Source organism: Hyperolius riggenbachi, chromosome 1 (assembly GCF_040937935.1).
Source record: "Hyperolius riggenbachi isolate aHypRig1 chromosome 1, aHypRig1.pri, whole genome shotgun sequence".
Classification (NCBI taxonomy): domain Eukaryota; kingdom Metazoa; phylum Chordata; class Amphibia; order Anura; family Hyperoliidae; genus Hyperolius; species Hyperolius riggenbachi.
The window spans coordinates 686,559,396-686,579,963 of record NC_090646.1 but is presented as its reverse complement, the minus strand read 5'-3'; the positions used below and the strand labels follow the sequence as shown (position 1 = coordinate 686,579,963).

At 50.2% G+C, this 20,568-nt stretch overlaps 1 protein-coding gene across 2 annotated transcripts in view; it reads right to left on the bottom strand.

Moving 5' to 3' along the window:
- TMEM8B (transmembrane protein 8B) overlaps window positions 1–20,568 on the bottom strand; it is a 111,991-nt gene that overhangs the window by 50,947 nt on the left and 40,476 nt on the right. The window contains exons 2-3 of one of the 2 annotated variants that reach the window (XM_068272706.1): window positions 3,248–3,437; window positions 2,952–3,159 (exon numbers count right to left, since the gene is read on the bottom strand). The exons of the other annotated variant lie outside the window; for it this stretch is intronic. Coding sequence (XP_068128807.1) covers window positions 2,952–3,159; window positions 3,248–3,437 — 398 coding nt within the window. The remainder of the gene's footprint in view (window positions 1–2,951; window positions 3,160–3,247; window positions 3,438–20,568) is intronic. 2 annotated transcript variants of the gene reach the window in all.

The following is a 20,568-nucleotide window of genomic DNA, read 5'->3' as shown; positions in this document are numbered from 1 at the left end:
AGTTACGGCATTGTATAAGTTTAGCCCTAAAATCTCTCAGAGGGAATGAACTGTCATTGGCCGGTTACTCAGAGGGGGCCGGCATTGCCACACCCCCAAACCAGCTTCATCAAAAGCACATGGCTGGCAGACGGACCTCAGTCCTCCACATTCCATCTGTATGAGAGCTGTCTGCTGCTAGCCAGAAGACACATGGTTAGCGGCCATCTTGTTCGGTCATCTTGCTCTGACTGAAACAAAGAACTTCACTGAAACCGAACTTTATTATTTTCCCAGAACGGACATATCTCCACAAAACCTAAGTATTTTATCCTTTTCTTTTCATACTGCGCTATTAATGTCTCAATAATTGTTGATTTTAATGATTGTCTGTATATATTAATTACTTATCTTGCATTAATAAACGACGTTCAAAGTCCTTTGTTTATTCAGCTACCCTGCTATTCAGCCATACACAGAAACTGATCCCAGGTCTCTGAAGAGACGCTACTATTGTATTGTGGTTAGCTAGACAGAATAGAGTGTGTTTAACCATTTTTATTTGTAGATCTAGGCTCAGACAGTCAGCGGGCTCCTCTGTCCCATGGTAACAGAGGTGGTGGAAGTTATACCCTGAACTAGAGTGTAAAGTGTATTTCCGTAACCCACTGGCTCCCTTCTGGTTTGTCTGCGGCCAATTCCCAACGGTTTCTGCGCATTGACTGCGACCACAGTTTGCACGATCCGTGCGTTGGAACCGATTGGAAGGCAAATTGCGTTCCGACCACTAGAGCTCCTGTGACAGAGGCTACAGACTTTACACGCTCTACAGATATTTATGAATGGACACAATGTCCCACTGAGAGATCTTACACCGAGGCTACAAGCTGTACACGCTCTACAGGTACGTATAAATGGTCACAAAGTCATGCAGAGAGATCTTACACCGAGGCTACAAGCTGTACACACTCTACAGATACGTATAAATGGTCACAATGTAACACCGAGAGATCTCACACTGAGGCTACAGACTTTATACGCTCTACAGATACGTATAAATGGACACAACGTCACACCGAGAGATCTTACACCGTGGCTACAGACTTTACACACTCTACAGATACGTATAAATGGACACAATGTCCCACTGAGAGATCTTACACCGAGGCTACAAGCTGTACACGCTCTACAGATACGTATACATTTTACACGTCGTCACACCGAGATATCTTACGGACTTTACACATTTTACAGATACGTATAAATGGACACAACGTCACACCGAGAGATCTTACACCAAAGCTACAGACTTTATATGCTTTACAGATACCAGGGGCGTAGCAATAGGGGGCACAGAGGTAGCGACCACATCGGATCCCTTGGGCTACAGGGGCCCTCGGGGGCCCTTCCTCAAGCACAGTATTAGCTCTCTATTGGTCCTGTGCTGGCAATAATCACTTCTATAGATACTCTGAATAGTAGTAATCATTAAGAAGCTGTTCCCCATCCCCTTCTTGCACCTCTGACACTGTGGTTGCCATTGGCAGGTTTTGGTGCGTCTTATCAATTGTTATGTATAGAGTGCTGGGGGCACTCTATAAAACTTGCACCAGGGCCCATAGCTCCTTAGCTACACCACTGTCAGATACGTATAAATGGACACAACGTCGCGCCGAGAGATCTTACACCAAGGCACAGACTATACACGCTCTACAGGTACGTATAAATGGACACAACATCATGGCGTGAGATCTTACACCAAGGCACAGACTTTACACGCTCTACAGATACGTATAAATGGACACAACGCCACACCGAGAGATCTTACGCTGAGGCTACAGACTTTACACGCTCTACAGATACGTATAAATGGACACAACGACACACCGAGAGATCTTACGCCGAGGCTACATACTTTACACGCTTTACAGATACATATAAATGGACACAACGTTACGCAGAGAGATCTTACACTGAGGCTACAGACTTTACACGCTTTACAGATACGTATAAATGGACACAACGTCACGCCGAGAGATCTTACACTGAGGCTACAGACTTTGCACACTGTACAGATACATATAAATGGACACGCCACGCCGAGAGATCTTACACCGAGGCTACAGACTTTACACGTTCTACAGATACGTATAAATGGACACAATGTCACGGCGAGAGATCTTACACCGAGGATACAGACTTTACACGCTCTACAGATACATATAAATGGACATGATGTCCCACTGAGAGATCTTACACCGAGGATACAGACTTTACACGCTTTACAGATACGTATAAATGGACACAACGTTACGCAGAGAGATCTTACACTGAGGCTACAGACTTTACACACTCTACAGATACATATAAATGGACACAATGTCACGCCGAGAGATCTTACACCGAGGCTACAGACTTTACACGCTTTACAGATACGTATAAATGGACACAACGTCATGGCGTGAGATCTTAAACCGAGGCTACAGACTTTACACGCTTTATAGATACGTATAAATGGACACAACGTCACGCCGAGAGATCTTACACCGAGGCTACAGACTTTGCACGCTCTACAGATATGTATAAATGGACACAATGCCACGGCGAGAGATCTTACACCGAGGATACAGACTTTACACGCTCTACAGATACGTATAAATGGACACGCCACGCCGAGAGATCTTACACCGAGGCTACAGACTTTACACGCTCTACAGATACGTATAAATGGACACAATGTCACGGCGAGAGATCTTACACCGAGGCTACAGACTTTACACGCTCTACAGATACATATAAATGGACACAACGTCACGCCGAGAGATCTTACACCGAGGCTACATACTTTATACGCTTTACAGATACGTATAAATGGTCACAACGTCACGCCGAGAGATCTTACACCGAGGCTACAGACTTGACACAACGAGTTCCCTTTATGCACAGAGCACGTAGACATTATCACATCTCACCTTGATGGTGATCTTGCCCTCATCTTTGGGCAGGTGAGCAGCCAAGAACCAGTCTCCTGGGAGAGGACTGGTGACATTGAAGACCCCGGTGGTCCTGTTTGGGAGGGTCCAGGTGAGGGTGAGGGTGAAGGAACCTGGAACAGCTGTGTCTCGGGGAAAGTGTGCACTGAGGGGGTTAATCACTGGTGGGGCACCAGGACGGAAGTACCTGGAGAAAGAAGACAACATGGTGAAGTTACACTATTTATAAACATACTGGACTCCCAGAAGCCTCTCTGCTCATCCACAGAACATACACTGTGATGCTGCGGTCAGGACAGTTGTCACCAAACGTTCCACCTTGTTCCTTGAAAGTAATGAGGTTCCACACAGCGATAACCGTGTCCTCAGGAATGTGGAAGTGGAAGAGTTCAACGCTGCCCACTGAGCGGAAGGGGTTCAGCTTCCGGGGAGTCCGGGTGAAGTAATCTGTCACAAACAGGCCATCTGGAAAGAGAGTGGTCGAGAGAATAAATCATCTGTATGCATGTTGGATTTTTCTGGCTCAGTACAATTATCAAGCTGACACATCATTGCATTCCAACGGATCTGGAGGTGTGACTAGCTTACAGGAATAACAAAGGGATAATTTGCATATTCAGCAGTGATTCATTGTGGGACACCTATCAGCTCCCTCCAACCTGAATTATTGCAAATACCTTCTGTTTTAAGAAGGCAAACTTCTGTTTTCCATAGCATTTTTAGTAAGGGGGCTTTTTGGTCCATTGTGGCCACTTACACACTCTAATGAGTTCTAGTTCACCATGAGCTTGCTGGGTAATCTGTAACTTAGGACAATAAATCCAACAGGGCATAAAATCATGTAACAAAACGTGCAAGACACCAAGCAAATCCCCACATGCACAACAGTGTTGGGGGGGTATCCATCAAATGTAGCCTAACCTCCCCAGAGCAGCCCTAGCTGCTGCAGAGACCACGCCCCCAGGGGACCTCCCCAGAGTAGCCCTAGCTGCTGCAGAGACCACACCCCCTGGGAACCTCCCTAGAGTAGCCCTAGCTGCTGCAGAGACCACACCCCCTGGGGATGGGGGGATTGTGTTGTGACTCAATGTACAAGGTGTATATCATAAGGTGCAAGCTCTGGAGACAAATAGGGCCTGATTCACTAACCAGTGCTAACTCAGTTAGCACATGTTAAGGCTTTGCATGTGCAAACTAGGGTGCTGAGTAGTTTGCACGGGCAAAGCTGTTACTGTTCGCATGCTATTTTAATTCGTTCATTCGCGTGCAAAAGAGTCGTTTCGTGTGCAAAGTATGCTTATCACGCTACTTAACACGCGAAGCACTGCAAGCAAAACTTTACGCGCGCAAGCTCTTACGTGCATATTAGCGTGTGAAGTGGCAGTTTGCACGTGCTAAGGGGCTTTTCACTGGCGTGCTAACACTTAGCACTCTTTAGTGAATCAAGCCCACAGAGAGCAGTGATTTGCTCATGAACCGCCTGAAGGGAAGGGGTTCCAGTGTTGGGCAGTACATACAGTATATATGTAGCACATCCCCCCGGACAAGATGGGAGAGCCGGCTGCAGGGGAGGGTGGCACCAGAAATGCTCCATGCGTGGCACCTCGTGGCTAGCTGGCAGGCTAGCAATGTGTCCACACATCATCAACCATGAGCTATCACTTGAGGGATTGTGTCCTGATCGCTGACAGGTGACAGTCATCTAAACAGTGTAAAAGCCTTAAGGCTCAGATCAATCCACCGCCCAGCATTTTACCCCAGCAAAGTATGCAGAAATGGGACATGCTTCCCTATGGGCCTGTTCACATGTCTCTTCCGTGTTCATTGTGGTTTCTGCAAATGACAAACCCGACTGACACGACTATCCTGAACAGCAGCACTGCCTTCCATCCAATGAGAATCCTGCATCTGCTCGGAGGGGGCAGCGGCCAAATTCTGCAATGGTGCAGCCTAGAGTGGTACGGCACAACCATACAATACCGATATAGTACTGATCCGGCACACCATGAGCCAGGCCTCATACCCATACAATACCGATACTGATCCGGCACACGGTATGCCAGGCCTCACACCCATACAATACGGATGTGGTACTGATCTGACACACCATGAGCCATGCCTCACACCCATACAATACCGATGTGGTACTGATCCGGCTCACCATGAGCCAGGCCTCACACCCATACAATACGGATGTGGTACTGATCCGGCACACCATGAGCCAGGCCTCACACCCATATAAAACCGATGCGGTACTGATCCGGCACACCATGAGCCAGGCCTCAAACCCATACAATACCGATGTGGTACTGATCCGACACACCATAAACCAGGCCTCAAACCCATAGAACACTGATGGGGTACTGATCCAGCACACCATGAGCCAGGCCTCACACCCATACAATACCGATGCGGTACTGATCCGGCACACCATGAGCCAGGCCTCACACCCATACAATACCGATGTGGTACTGATCCGGCACAGCCAGGCCTCACACCCATACAATACCGATGTGGTACTGATCCGGCTCACCATGAGCCAGGCCTCACACCCATACAATACCGATGTGGTACTGATCCGGCTCACCATGAACCAGGCCTCACACCCATACAATACCGATGTGGTACTGATCCGGCACACCATGAGCCAGGCCTCAAACCCATACAATACCGATGTGGTACTGATCTGGCTCACCATGAGCCAGGCCTCACACCCATACAATACCGATGTGGTACTGATCCGGCACACCATGAGCCAGGCCTCACACCCATACAATACCGATGCGGTACTGATCCGGCACACCATGAGCCAGGCCTCACACCCATACAATACCGATGCGGTACTGATCCGGCACACCATGAGCCAGGCCTCACACCCATACAATTCGGATACGGTACTGATCCGGCACACCATGAGCCAGGCATCACACCCATACAATACGGATGCGGTACTGATCCGGCACACCATGAGCCAGGCATCACACCCATACAATACCGATGTGGTACTGATCCGGCACACCATGAGCCAGGCCTCACACCCATACAATACCGATGTGGTACTGATCCGGCACACCATGAGCCAGGCCTCACACCCATACAATTCGGATACGGTACTGATCCGGCACACCATGAGCCAGGCATCACACCCATACAATACGGATGCGGTACTGATCCGGCACACCATGAGCCAGGCATCACACCCATACAATACCGATGTGGTACTGATCCGGCACACCATGAGCCAGGCCTCACACCCATACAATACCGATGTGGTACTGATCCGGCTCACCATGAGCCAGGCCTCAAACCCATACAATACCGATGTGGTACTGATCCGGCTCACCATGAGCCAGGCCTCACACCCATACAATACCGATGTGGTACTGATCCGGCTCACCATGAGCCAGGCCTCACACCCATACAATACTGATGTGGTACTGATCCAGCACACCATGAGCCAGGCCTCACACCCATACAATACCGATGTGGTACTGATCCGGCTCACCATGAACCAGGCCTCACACCCATACAATACCGATGTGGTACTGATCCGGCACACCATGAGCCAGGCCTCACACCCATACAATACCGATGTGGTACTGATCCGGCACACCATGAGCCAGGCCTCACACCCATACAATTCGGATACGGTACTGATCCGGCACACCATGAGCCAGGCATCACACCCATACAATACGGATGCGGTACTGATCCGGCACACCATGAGCCAGGCATCACACCCATACAACACCGATGTGGTACTGATCCGGCACACCATGAGCCAGGCCTCACACCCATACAATACCGATGTGGTACTGATCCGGCTCATCATGAACCAGGCCTCACACCCATACAATACCGATGTGGTACTTATCCGGCTCATCATGAACCAGGCCTCACACCCATACAATACCGATGTGGTACTGATCCGGCACACCATGAGCCAGGCCTCACACCCATACAATACCGATGTGGTTCTGATCCGGCACACCAGGAGCCAGGCCTCAAACCCATACAATACCGATGTGGTACTAATCCGGCACACCATGAGCCAGGCCTCACACCCATACAATACCGATGTGGTACTGATCCGGCACACCATGAGCCAGGTCTCACACCCATATAATACCGATGTGGTACTGATCCGGCACACCATGAGCCAGGCCTCACACCCACACAATACCAATGTGGTACTGATCCGGCACACCATGATCCAGGCCTCACACCCATACAATACCAATGTGGTACTGATCCGGCACACCATGAGCCAGGCCTCACACCCATATAATACCGATGTGGTACTGATCCGGCTCACCATGAGCCAGGCCTCACACCCATACAATACCGATGTGCTACTGATCCGGCACACCATGAGCCAGGCCTCATACCCATACAATACCGATGTGGTACTGATCCGGCTCACCATGAGCCAGGCCTCACACCCATACAATACCGATGTGGTACTGATCCGGCTCACCATGAGCCAGGCCTCACACCCATACAATACTGATGTGGTACTGATCCAGCACACCATGAGCCAGGCCTCACACCCATACAATACCGATGTGGTACTGATCCGGCTCACCATGAACCAGGCCTCACACCCATACAATACTGATGTGGTACTGATCCGGCACACCATGAGCCAGGCCTCACACCCATACAATACCGATGTGGTACTGATCCGGCACACCATGAGCCAGGCCTCACACCCATACAATTCGGATACGGTACTGATCCGGCACACCATGAGCCAGGCATCACACCCATACAATACGGATGCGGTACTGATCCGGCACACCATGAGCCAGGCATCACACCCATACAATACCGATGTGGTACTGATCCGGGAAACACCATGAGCCAGGCCTCACACCCATACAATTCGGATACGGTACTGATCCGGCACACCATGAGCCAGGCATCACACCCATACAATACGGATGCGGTACTGATCCGGCACACCATGAGCCAGGCATCACACCCATACAATACCGATGTGGTACTGATCCGGCACACCATGAGCCAGGCCTCACACCCATACAATACCGATGTGGTACTGATCCGGCTCATCATGAACCAGGCCTCACACCCATACAATACCGATGTGGTACTGATTCGGCACACCATGAGCCAGGCCTCACACCCATAGAATTCGGATGCGGTACTGATCCGGCACACCATGAGCCAGGCATCACACCCATACAATACGGATGCGGTACTGATCCGGCACACCATGAGCCAGGCATCACACCCATACAATACCGATGTGGTACTGATCCGGCTCATCATGAACCAGGCCTCACACCCATACAATACTGATGTGGTACTGATCCGGCTCACCATGAGCCAGGCCTCACACCCATACAATACCGATGTAGTACTGATCCGGCTCACCATGAGCCAGGCCTCACACCCATACAATACCGATCCGGTACTGATCCGGCACACCATGAGCCAGGCCTCACACCTATAGAATACCGATGTGGTACTGATCCGGCACACGGTGAGCCAGGCCTCACACCCATACAATACCGAGGCGGTACTGATCCGGCTCACCATGAACCAGGCCTCACACCCATACAATACCGATGCGGGACTGATCCGGCACACCATGAGCCAGGCCTCACACCCATACAATACCGATGTGGTACTGATCCGGCACACCATGAGCCAGGCCTCACACCCATACAATACCGATGTGGTACTGATCCGGCACACCATGAGCCAGGCCTCACACCCATACAATACCGATGCGGTACTGATCCGGCACACCATGAGCCAGGCATCACACCCATACAATACCGATGTGGTACTGATCCGGCTCATCATGAACCAGGCCTCACACCCATACAATACCGATGTGGTACTGATCCGGCTCATCATGAACCAGGCCTTAACAAATCTTTAACGTATAAGTTTTTGCACGCACTCCCAGACTCGGAGGGAAGATATGTTATTTTGCAGCTCTCCATACACGGGACTATATACTGTATTGTTGGCCTATATGCTCCCCCCCCTCTTCAGTTAACTTTATTGAATGAGATAATGATTAAGTTACAAAAATATTTACCTGCCAAATTGCTTATAATAGGTGATTTCAATGACATTCTATCTGCTCATCTAGATACTACTAACAAATCCCGAAATGCTAATGTAGATCTTATTGCATGGGCCGATTCAATGGCCCTTACAGAGGTATGGAGATCGAAGAACTCTCAGAAACTTGCTTTTTCTCACTTCTCTGCCACACACAAATCAGCCTCACGGATAGATCTAGCATTTGGGAATAATGAGCTGGTTTCCTCCGTAGCAGCTGCCAAGTACCTCCCCAGCGGCCTATCAGATCATGCCCCATTGGAAATCACCTGCTTATTACCTGCAACCATTAACCAATCCCTTTGGAGACTTAACCCTAAGTGGATAAATGATGATAAAATCTCCCAAAACATTACCTCTGCCATTAACCAATATTGGGAAATAAACCTAGACTCAGCCACTACACAAAATACTTGGGATGCCTTTAAGGCTACAATAAGAGGGGACTATATAAACCAAATTAGCATTTGTAGAAAAGAATATAATGCTACTCTAAAGACTTTGACAGAAGATGAGGAAAAGGCGACACAGGGCTTTGCCCTAACCCCCACTGACGGTACATACTCTGCCATGATGCAAACCAAAAGATCTCTTAACCTGCACATGACGGACCTTACCAAAACATCCCTCATAGAATGGCAACAAACCACCTTTGAAAAAGGAGATAAAAATGGTAAATTATTGGCTAATGTAGCGCGAGATCCACTTGAGCAGTCCAACATTCCTGAAATAAAATCACTCACCGGCGACATCGTCTCGGCCCCTAAAGATATACTGGCTAGATTCCATGAGTACTATAAAAACTTATATACATCCCACTTCAGGGGTACTGCCTCTGAGCTTACTGAACTACTAGCGAACATACAACTACCTTCTTTAGAAGAAGAAGTGGCCTCTAGTTTAGACACAGAGATAACAGAGGAGGAAATCTTAGATTCTATCCTTTCTTTCCCCCCTCAAAAATCTCCTGGTCCCGACGGGATCCCCATTGAATTCTACAAAAGATTCATGCGAATTCTAGCTCCCCATCTTAAAATAACCTACAACAAATGTCTGGCGGATGGAGAGCTTCCCCATAGCTTTTCACAAGCCCATGTGATCCTCATCCCCAAACAGGACAAAGACCCCCTGGAATGTGGCTCGTATAGACCTATCTCTCTCCTCAATAATGATCTTAAAATCCTTACCAAAATTCTGACCACTCGAATTAACAAATGTATCACTGACCTTATTGACCCTGACCAGACTGGCTTTATGCCACATAAGACCACAGACATTAATCTTAGGCGTGTGTACACTCACATTCAACTTTCTGAGGGCCTCCCCTCTTCGCGTGCCTTAGCCTTTTTAGACATACAAAAGGCATTTGATTCGGTGGAGTGGGAGTACCTGTGGGCCACGGTCTCCAAATTAGGATTTGGTCCCAAATTAATTTCCTGGCTTCAAACCATATATAAATCCCCTGGTACTAAGATTAAAATTGGGGCGGAAGTCTCGGAAAATATACAGCTGGGTAGGGGCACCAGGCAGGGATGCCCCCTCTCCCCGGCCCTCTTCGCGATGGCTATGGAACCCATAGCTGCTGCCATTCGCCAGCATCCATCTATACGTGGCTTTCGTGTGGGGGGGCTGGACGAGAGGGTGTCCTTATATGCCGACGACCTAGTCATTTATCTTGAATCCCCTGACATCTCTATTAACGGAGTGCTTGAAATTTTCAGGGTTTTTTCCCCGTTCACAGGTCTGCAGGTGAACTGGGGGAAATCTAAAATACTCCCTCTGGGCAACACACTTTTAGCTCCCACCCCTCTTGAGGTTGTTTCCAGGACAAAATATCTCGGAATTACGATTTCGAGTAATTCATCAGACTATTTCTCTGACAATTTGCTCCCCCTGATTCAGCTCACCAAAAAAAGACTCCTGGGGTGGCGTGGTCTTCCTTTGTCCTTGATTGGTCGAATCAATTTAATTAAAATGAAGCTTCTCCCCAAATACATATACATATTTCGCAACAGCCCTGTTTGGGTTCACAAAACTTTCTTCAAACAGCTCAACTCTATTCTGTCCAGCTTTATCTGGCATAACAAAGCTGCCAGACTTAGTTTAAAGAAGCTTCAACGGCCCTGGACGGAGGGGGGCCTAGCTTTCCCAGATCTACACAAATACTTTATTGCCAGCCAACTGGTGACTGCCCACTGGTGGCTGAGGCAGGATAAGACTAACTCTGCCATGGTACTGGAGGCAGCCTTACTGGGCTCGTACCAAGCACTGGCCCAAATCATTCACCGTGGTAAGAAGGCACCATACCCCCTAACGATCAACATGAAGGTGGTGCTACAGGCCTGGAGTGTGGCACAAACCTGGCATTCCCCCTCCCATACCACGCTCTCTCCTAACCTCCCGCTGTGGAATAACCCCTCTTTACCCCACTTCTTCATGATCCCAGACCCGATAATTTGGATTAAAAAGGGAGTAACAAGTCTAGAACATATAATTACATCAAGAAGCTTAACGGACTTTAACACTCTTAAAAATACCTTCTCACTTCCTAACCAATATTACTTCAGATATATACAGCTAAGACACGCATTCGCGGCGCAGTTTGGACATGAGCCAGTCAAATTGATTCCCTCTGCTATAGAGGATGTAATCGCAAATGAAAATCTCACCAAAGCAATCTCTAATATTTACCAAAATATAATTTTGATTACTGAGCCTCATATAACTACTTACAAAAGGCCTTGGCTTAAACTCATACCTGACTTAGATGATGAGGACTGGGAAGATGCCTGGATTAAACCTTTCGAATATTTGATCTCCACCAGAGACAAATTAATCCAGTTTAAAATCCTCCACCAGGCATACCTGACCCCATCCAAAATACTTAATTCGATAGCACGGGCTCTGGTCTTTGCTGGCGCTGTGGTGCTGTCCAGGCTAACTTTGAACATATTTTCTGGGAATGCCCTTTGATTGCTACACAGTGGAGGGATATTTGCCGGATTGCTGGGTCGGTAACTAAAGCTCACATTTCTCCTGAACCAAGGTTTTGCCTACTTGGGAATATACATACCCTTGCTCCAACCAGAGCGCAAAGGAGCTTAATTGGCCTACTCCTATTCTATTATAGAAAAGCGATTGTACTTAACTGGAAACAACCTTCTCCGCCATCCACTCAGTACTGGAAAAAGCTAATAAATAATTCCCTCCACTTATACAAAGCGGCTTATATAGCAAGAGGTTGTGCTCATAAATTTAAAAAGGTTTGGGGCCCCTGGACGCTGAATAAAGATACCACATAACTGCAACATACCTCTTGGAGTGGATGGGGGGGGGGGAATCTGTCTCTTTCCAAATATGTTCATTGTCTCTGTCTCCTCTTACATATTAGGAACCGCAATACATTATCCTTTGGTTAACCTGGGTTTTTTTTTTTTTTTTTTTGTTTTGTTTTTTTGTGGGGTTAAATTGGGTTGGCTATAGGGTTGATACTGAATCCTCTGTATTCTGTTTCTCAAGGCTGTGCTATGACCATCTCATGTGATCGATGGCTTATATATCTTTTCTTGTAGCAAGTTTTTCGTTCTTATCTCCTCACCTGCGTGTGCTGGAGCTTGGGTTTAAATGTATTTACATGTTTTGTAATGTTTTTTAAAAGAAAATCTTTAATAAAAAGAATTTACAAAAAAAAAAAAAAAATCATGAACCAGGCCTCACACCCATACAATACCGATGTGGTACTGATTCGGCACACCATGAGCCAGGCCTCACACCCATAGAATTCGGATGCGGTACTGATCCGGCACACCATGAGCCAGGCATCACACCCATACAATACGGATGCGGTACTGATCCGGCACACCATGAGCCAGGCATCACACCCATACAATACCGATGTGGTACTGATCTGGCTCATCATGAACCAGGCCTCACACCCATACAATACCGATGTGGTACTGATCCGGCACACCATGAGCCAGGCCTCACACCCATACAATACCGATGTAGTACTGATCCGGCTCACCATGAGCCAGGCCTCACACCCATACAATACCGAACCGGTACTGATCCGGCACACCATGAGCCAGGCCTCACACCCATACAATACCGATGTGGTACTGATCCGACTCACCATGAGCCAGGCCTCACACCTATAGAATACCGATCCGGTACTGATCCGGCACACCATGAGCCAGGCCTCACACCCATACAATACTGATGTGGTACTGATCCGGCTCACCATGAGCCAGGCCTCACACCCATACAATACCGAGGCGGTACTGATCCGGCTCACCATGAACCAGGCCTCACACCCATACAATACCGATGCGGTACTGATCCGGCACACCATGAGCCAGGCCTCACACCCATACAATACCGATGTGGTACTGATCCGGCACACCATGAGCCAGGCCTCACACCCATACAATACCGATGTGGTACTGATCCGGCTCACCATGAACCAGGCCTCACACCCATACAATACCGATGTGGTACTGATCCGGCACACCATGAGCCAGGCCTCAAACCCATACAATACCGATGTGGTACTGATCTGGCTCACCATGAGCCAGGCCTCACACCCATACAATACCGATGTGGTACTGATTCGGCACACCATGAGCCAGGCCTCACACCCATAGAATTCGGATGCAGTACTGATCCGGCACACCATGGGCTCGATTCACAAAGCGGTGCTAACCCAGTTAGCATGCCTAAAAGACTTTAGGCATGATAACCATTGCACCATGCTGGTGAAAAGCCAGTTTAGGCGTGATAAGTTTAGGTGTGATAAGTTTAGGCATGATAAGTTTAGGTGTGATAAGTTTAGATAAGTTTAGATTGCTTGCAAAGTCCCGCACGCAAAGCAGCGCCATTAAACTTTATACAAAGTGCACCAGTCTTTGCTAGCGTAAAACTTTTGATCAGCTGTGCACTGCGGTGCTAACGCAGTTGGCGCTTAAACTTAGCATGCCTAAACTTATCACACCTAGGCCTCGATTCACCAAGCGGTGATAACTCAGTTATCACGCCTAAAGGACTTTAGGCGTGATGACCTTTTCACCACTGAGTTATCACCGCTTTTTCCTGCTGTGAGAGCACGCGCAAAGTCCCATAGGGTTTAATGGGAGCTTCGCGCGAAGCGTCGGGTGCTGCGCGCGCACTTACGCGCGTACGCGCGGTAACTTCGCGCGAAGCCCTTCTTATCATGCCTAAACTGAGTTTAGGCGTGATAAGGGCCTTTTCACCACGGTGCTAACACTTTGCACCGCTTGGTGAATCGAGCCCCTAAACTTATCATGCCTAAACTTATCACACCTAAACTTATCACGCCTAAACTTATCATGCCTAAACTGAGTTTAGGCATGATAAAGGGCTTTTCACCAGGGTGCTAACTGTTAGCACCGTTTTGTGAATCAAGCCCCATGAGCCAGCCATCACACCCATACAATACGGATGCGGTACTGATCCGGCACACCATGAGCCAGGCATCACACCCATACAATACCGATGTGGTACTGATCCGACTCACCATGAGCCAGGCCTCACACCTATAGAATACCGATGTGGTACTGATCCGGCACACGGTGAGCCAGGCCTCACACCCATACAATACCGAGGCGGTACTGATCCGGCTCACCATGAACCAGGCCTCACACCCATACAATACCGATGCGGTACTGATCCGGCACACCATGAGCCAGGCCTCACACCCATACAATACCGATGTGGTACTGATCCGGCACACCATGAGCCAGGCCTCACACCCATACAATACCGATGTGGTACTGATCCGGCACACCATGAGCCAGGCCTCACACCCATACAATACCGATGCGGTACTGATCTGGCACACCATGAGCCAGGCCTCACACCCATACAATACCGATACTAATCCGGCACACCATGAGCCAGGCCTCACACCCATACAATACCGATGTGGTACTGATCCGGCTCATCATGAACCAGGCCTCACACCCATTCAATACCGATGTGGTACTGATCCGGCTCATCATGAACCAGGCCTCACACCCATACAATACCGATGTGGTACTGATTCGGCACACCATGAGCCAGGCCTCACACCCATAGAATTCGGATGCGGTACTGATCCGGCACACCATGAGCCAGGCATCACACCCATACAATACGGATGCGGTACTGATCCGGCACACCATGAGCCAGGCATCACACCCATACAATACCGATGTGGTACTGATCCGGCTCATCATGAACCAGGCCTCACACCCATACAATACCGATGTGGTACTGATCCGGCACACCATGAGCCAGGCCTCACACCCATACAATACTGATGTGGTACTGATCCGGCTCACCATGAGCCAGGCCTCACACCCATACAATACTGATCCGGTACTGATCCGGCACACCATGAGCCAGGCATCACACCCATACAATACCGATGTGGTACTGATCCGACTCACCATGAGCCAGGCCTCACACCTATAGAATACCGATGTGGTACTGATCCGGCACACGGTGAGCCAGGCCTCACACCCATACAATACCGAGGCGGTACTGATCCGGCACACCATGAGCCAGGCCTCACACCCATAGAATTCGGATGCGGTACTGATCCGGCACACCATGAGCCAGGCATCACACCCATACAATACGGATGCGGTACTGATCCGGCACACCATGAGCCAGGCATCACACCCATACAATACCGATGTGGTACTGATCCGGCTCATCATGAACCAGGCCTCACACCCATACAATACCGATGTGGTACTGATCCGGCACACCATGAGCCAGGCCTCACACCCATACAATACTGATGTGGTACTGATCCGGCTCACCATGAGCCAGGCCTCACACCCATACAATACCGATGTAGTACTGATCCGGCTCACCATGAGCCAGGCCTCACACCCATACAATACTGATCCGGTACTGATCCGGCACACCATGAGCCAGGCCTCACACCCATACAATACCGATGTGGTACTGATCCGGCACACCATGAGCCAGGCCTCACACCCATACAATACCGATGTGGTACTGATCCGGCTCATCATGAACCAGGCCTCACACCCATACAATACCGATGTGGTACTGATCCGGCTCATCATGAACCAGGCCTCACACCCATACAATACCGATGTGGTACTGATTCGGCACACCATGAGCCAGGCCTCACACCCATAGAATTCGGATGCAGTACTGATCCGGCACACCATGAGCCAGGCATCACACCCATACAATACCGATGTGGTACTGATCCGACTCACCATGAGCCAGGCCTCACACCTATAGAATACCGATGTGGTACTGATCCGGCACACGGTGAGCCAGGCCTCACACCCATACAATACCGAGGCGGTACTGATCCGGCTCACCATGAACCAGGCCTCACACCCATACAATACCGATGCGGTACTGATCCGGCACACCATGAGCCAGGCCTCACACCCATACAATACCGATGTGGTACTGATCCGGCACACCATGAGCCAGGCCTCACACCCATACAATACCGATGTGGTACTGATCCGGCACACCATGAGCCAGGCCTCACACCCATACAATACCGATGCGGTACTGATCTGGCACACCATGAGCCAGGCCTCACACCCATACAATACCGATACTAATCCGGCACACCATGAGCCAGGCCTCACACCCATACAATACCGATGTGGTACTGATCCGGCTCATCATGAACCAGGCCTCACACCCATTCAATACCGATGTGGTACTGATCCGGCTCATCATGAACCAGGCCTCACACCCATACAATACCGATGTGGTACTGATTCGGCACACCATGAGCCAGGCCTCACACCCATAGAATTCGGATGCGGTACTGATCCGGCACACCATGAGCCAGGCATCACACCCATACAATACGGATGCGGTACTGATCCGGCACAACATGAGCCAGGCATCACACCCATACAATACCGATGTGGTACTGATCCGGCTCATCATGAACCAGGCCTCACACCCATACAATACCGATGTGGTACTGATCCGGCACACCATGAGCCAGGCCTCACACCCATACAATACTGATGTGGTACTGATCCGGCTCACCATGAGCCAGGCCTCACACCCATACAATACCGATGTAGTACTGATCCGGCTCACCATGAGCCAGGCCTCACACCCATACAATACTGATCCGGTACTGATCCGGCACACCATGAGCCAGGCCTCACACCCATACAATACCGATGTGGTACTGATCCGGCACACCATGAGCCAGGCCTCACACCCATACAATACCGATACTAATCCGGCACACCATGAGCCAGGCCTCACACCCATACAATACCGATGTGGTACTGATCCGGCTCATCATGAACCAGGCCTCACACCCATTCAATACCGATGTGGTACTGATCCGGCTCATCATGAACCAGGCCTCACACCCATACAATACCGATGTGGTACTGATTCGGCACACCATGAGCCAGGCCTCACACCCATAGAATTCGGATGCGGTACTGATCCGGCACACCATGAGCCAGGCATCACACCCATACAATACGGATGCGGTACTGATCCGGCACACCATGAGCCAGGCATCACACCCATACAATACCGATGTGGTACTGATCCGGCTCATCATGAACCAGGCCTCACACCCCTACAATACCGATGTGGTACTGATCCGGCACACCATGAGCCAGGCCTCACACCCATACAATACTGATGTGGTACTGATCCGGCTCACCATGAGCCAGGCCTCACACCCATACAATACCGATGTAGTACTGATCCGGCTCACCATGAGCCAGGCCTCACACCCATACAATACTGATCCGGTACTGATCCGGCACACCATGAGCCAGGCCTCACACCCATACAATACCGATGTGGTACTGATCCGGCACACCATGAGCCAGGCCTCACACCCATACAATACCGATGTGGTACTGATCCGGCTCATCATGAACCAGGCCTCACACCCATACAATACCGATGTGGTACTGATCCGGCTCATCATGAACCAGGCCTCACACCCATACAATACCGATGTGGTACTGATTCGGCACACCATGAGCCAGGCCTCACACCCATAGAATTCGGATGCAGTACTGATCCGGCACACCATGAGCCAGGCATCACACCCATACAATACGGATGCGGTACTGATCCGGCACACCATGAGCCAGGCATCACACCCATACAATACCGATGTGGTACTGATCCGACTCACCATGAGCCAGGCCTCACACCTATAGAATACCGATGTGGTACTGATCCGGCACACGGTGAGCCAGGCCTCACACCCATACAATACCGAGGCGGTACTGATCCGGCTCACCATGAACCAGGCCTCACACCCATACAATACCGATGTGGTACTGATCCGGCACACGGTGAGCCAGGCCTCACACCCATACAATACCGATGTGGTTCTGATCCGGCACACCAGGAGCCAGGCCTCAAACCCATACAATACCGATGTGGTACTGATCCGGCACACCATGAGCCAGACCTCACACCCATACAATACCGATGTGGTACTGATCCGGCACACCATGAGCCAGGCCTCACACCCACACAATACCAATGTGGTACTGATCCGGCACACCATGATCCAGGCCTCACACCCATACAATACCAATGTGGTACTGATCCGGCACACCATGAGCCAGGCCTCACACCCATATAATACCGATGTGGTACTGATCCGGCTCACCATGAGCCAGGCCTCACACCCATACAATACCGATGTGGTACTGATCCGGCACACCATGAGCCAGGCCTCATACCCATACAATACCGATGTGGTACTGATCCGGCTCACCATGAGCCAGGCCTCACACCCATACAATACCGATGTGGTACTGATCCGGCTCACCATGAGCCAGGCCTCATACCCATACAATACCGATGTGGTACTGATCCGGCTCACCATGAGCCAGGCCTCACACCCATACAATACTGATCCGGTACTGATCCGGCACACCATGAGCCAGGCCTCACACCCATACAATACTGATGTGGTACTGATCCAGCACACCATGAGCCAGGCCTCACACCCACACAATACCGATGTGGTACTGATCCGGCTCACCATGAACCAGGCCTCACACCCATACAATACTGATGTGGTACTGATCCGGCACACCAGGAGCCAGGCCTCACACCCATACAATACCGATGTGGTACTGATCCGGCACACCATGAGCCAGGCCTCACACCCATACAATTCGGATACGGTACTGATCCGGCACACCATGAGCCAGGCATCACACCCATACAATACGGATGCGGTACTGATCCGGCACACCATGAGCCAGGCATCACACCCATACAATACCGATGTGGTACTAATCCGGCACACCATGAGCCAGGCCTCACACCCATACAATACCGATGTGGTACTGATCCGGCTCATCATGAACCAGGCCTCACACCCATACAATACCGATGTGGTACTGATCCGGCTCATCATGAACCAGGCCTCACACCCATACAATACCGATGTGGTACTGATTCGGCACACCATGAGCCAGGCCTCACACCCATACAATACGGATGCGGTACTGATCCGGCACACCATGAGCCAGGCATCACACCCATACAATACCGATGTGGTACTGATCCGACTCACCATGAGCCAGGCCTCACACCTATAGAATACCGATGTGGTACTGATCCGGCACACGGTGAGCCAGGCCTCACACCCATACAATACCGAGGCGGTACTGATCCGGCTCACCATGAACCAGGCCTCACACCCATACAATACCGATGCGGTACTGATCCGGCACACCATGAGCCAGGCCTCACACCCATACAATACCGATGTAGTACTGATCCGGCTCACCATGAGCCAGGCCTCACACCCATACAATACCGATGTAGTACTGATCCGGCTCACCATGAGCCAGGCCTCACACCCATACAATACTGATCCGGTACTGATCCGGCACACCATGAGCCAGGCCTCACACCCATACAATACCGATGTGGTACTGATCCGGCACACCATGAGCCAGGCCTCACACCCATACAATACCGATGTGGTACTGATCCGGCACACCATGAGCCAGGCCTCACACCCATACAATACCGATGTGGTACTGATCCGGCACACCATGAGCCAGGCCTCACACCCATACAATACCGATGCGGTACTGATCTGGCACACCATGAGCCAGGCCTCACACCCATACAATACCGATACTAATCCGGCACACCATGAGCCAGGCCTCACACCCATACAATACCGATGTGGTACTGATCCGGCTCATCATGAACCAGGCCTCACACCCATTCAATACCGATGTGGTACTGATCCGGCTCATCATGAACCAGGCCTCACACCCATACAATACCGATGTGGTACTGATTCGGCACACCATGAGCCAGGCCTCACACCCATAGAATTCGGATGCGGTACTGATCCGGCACACCATGAGCCAGGCATCACACCCATACAATACGGATGCGGTACTGATCCGGCACACCATGAGCCAGGCATCACACCCATACAATACCGATGTGGTACTGA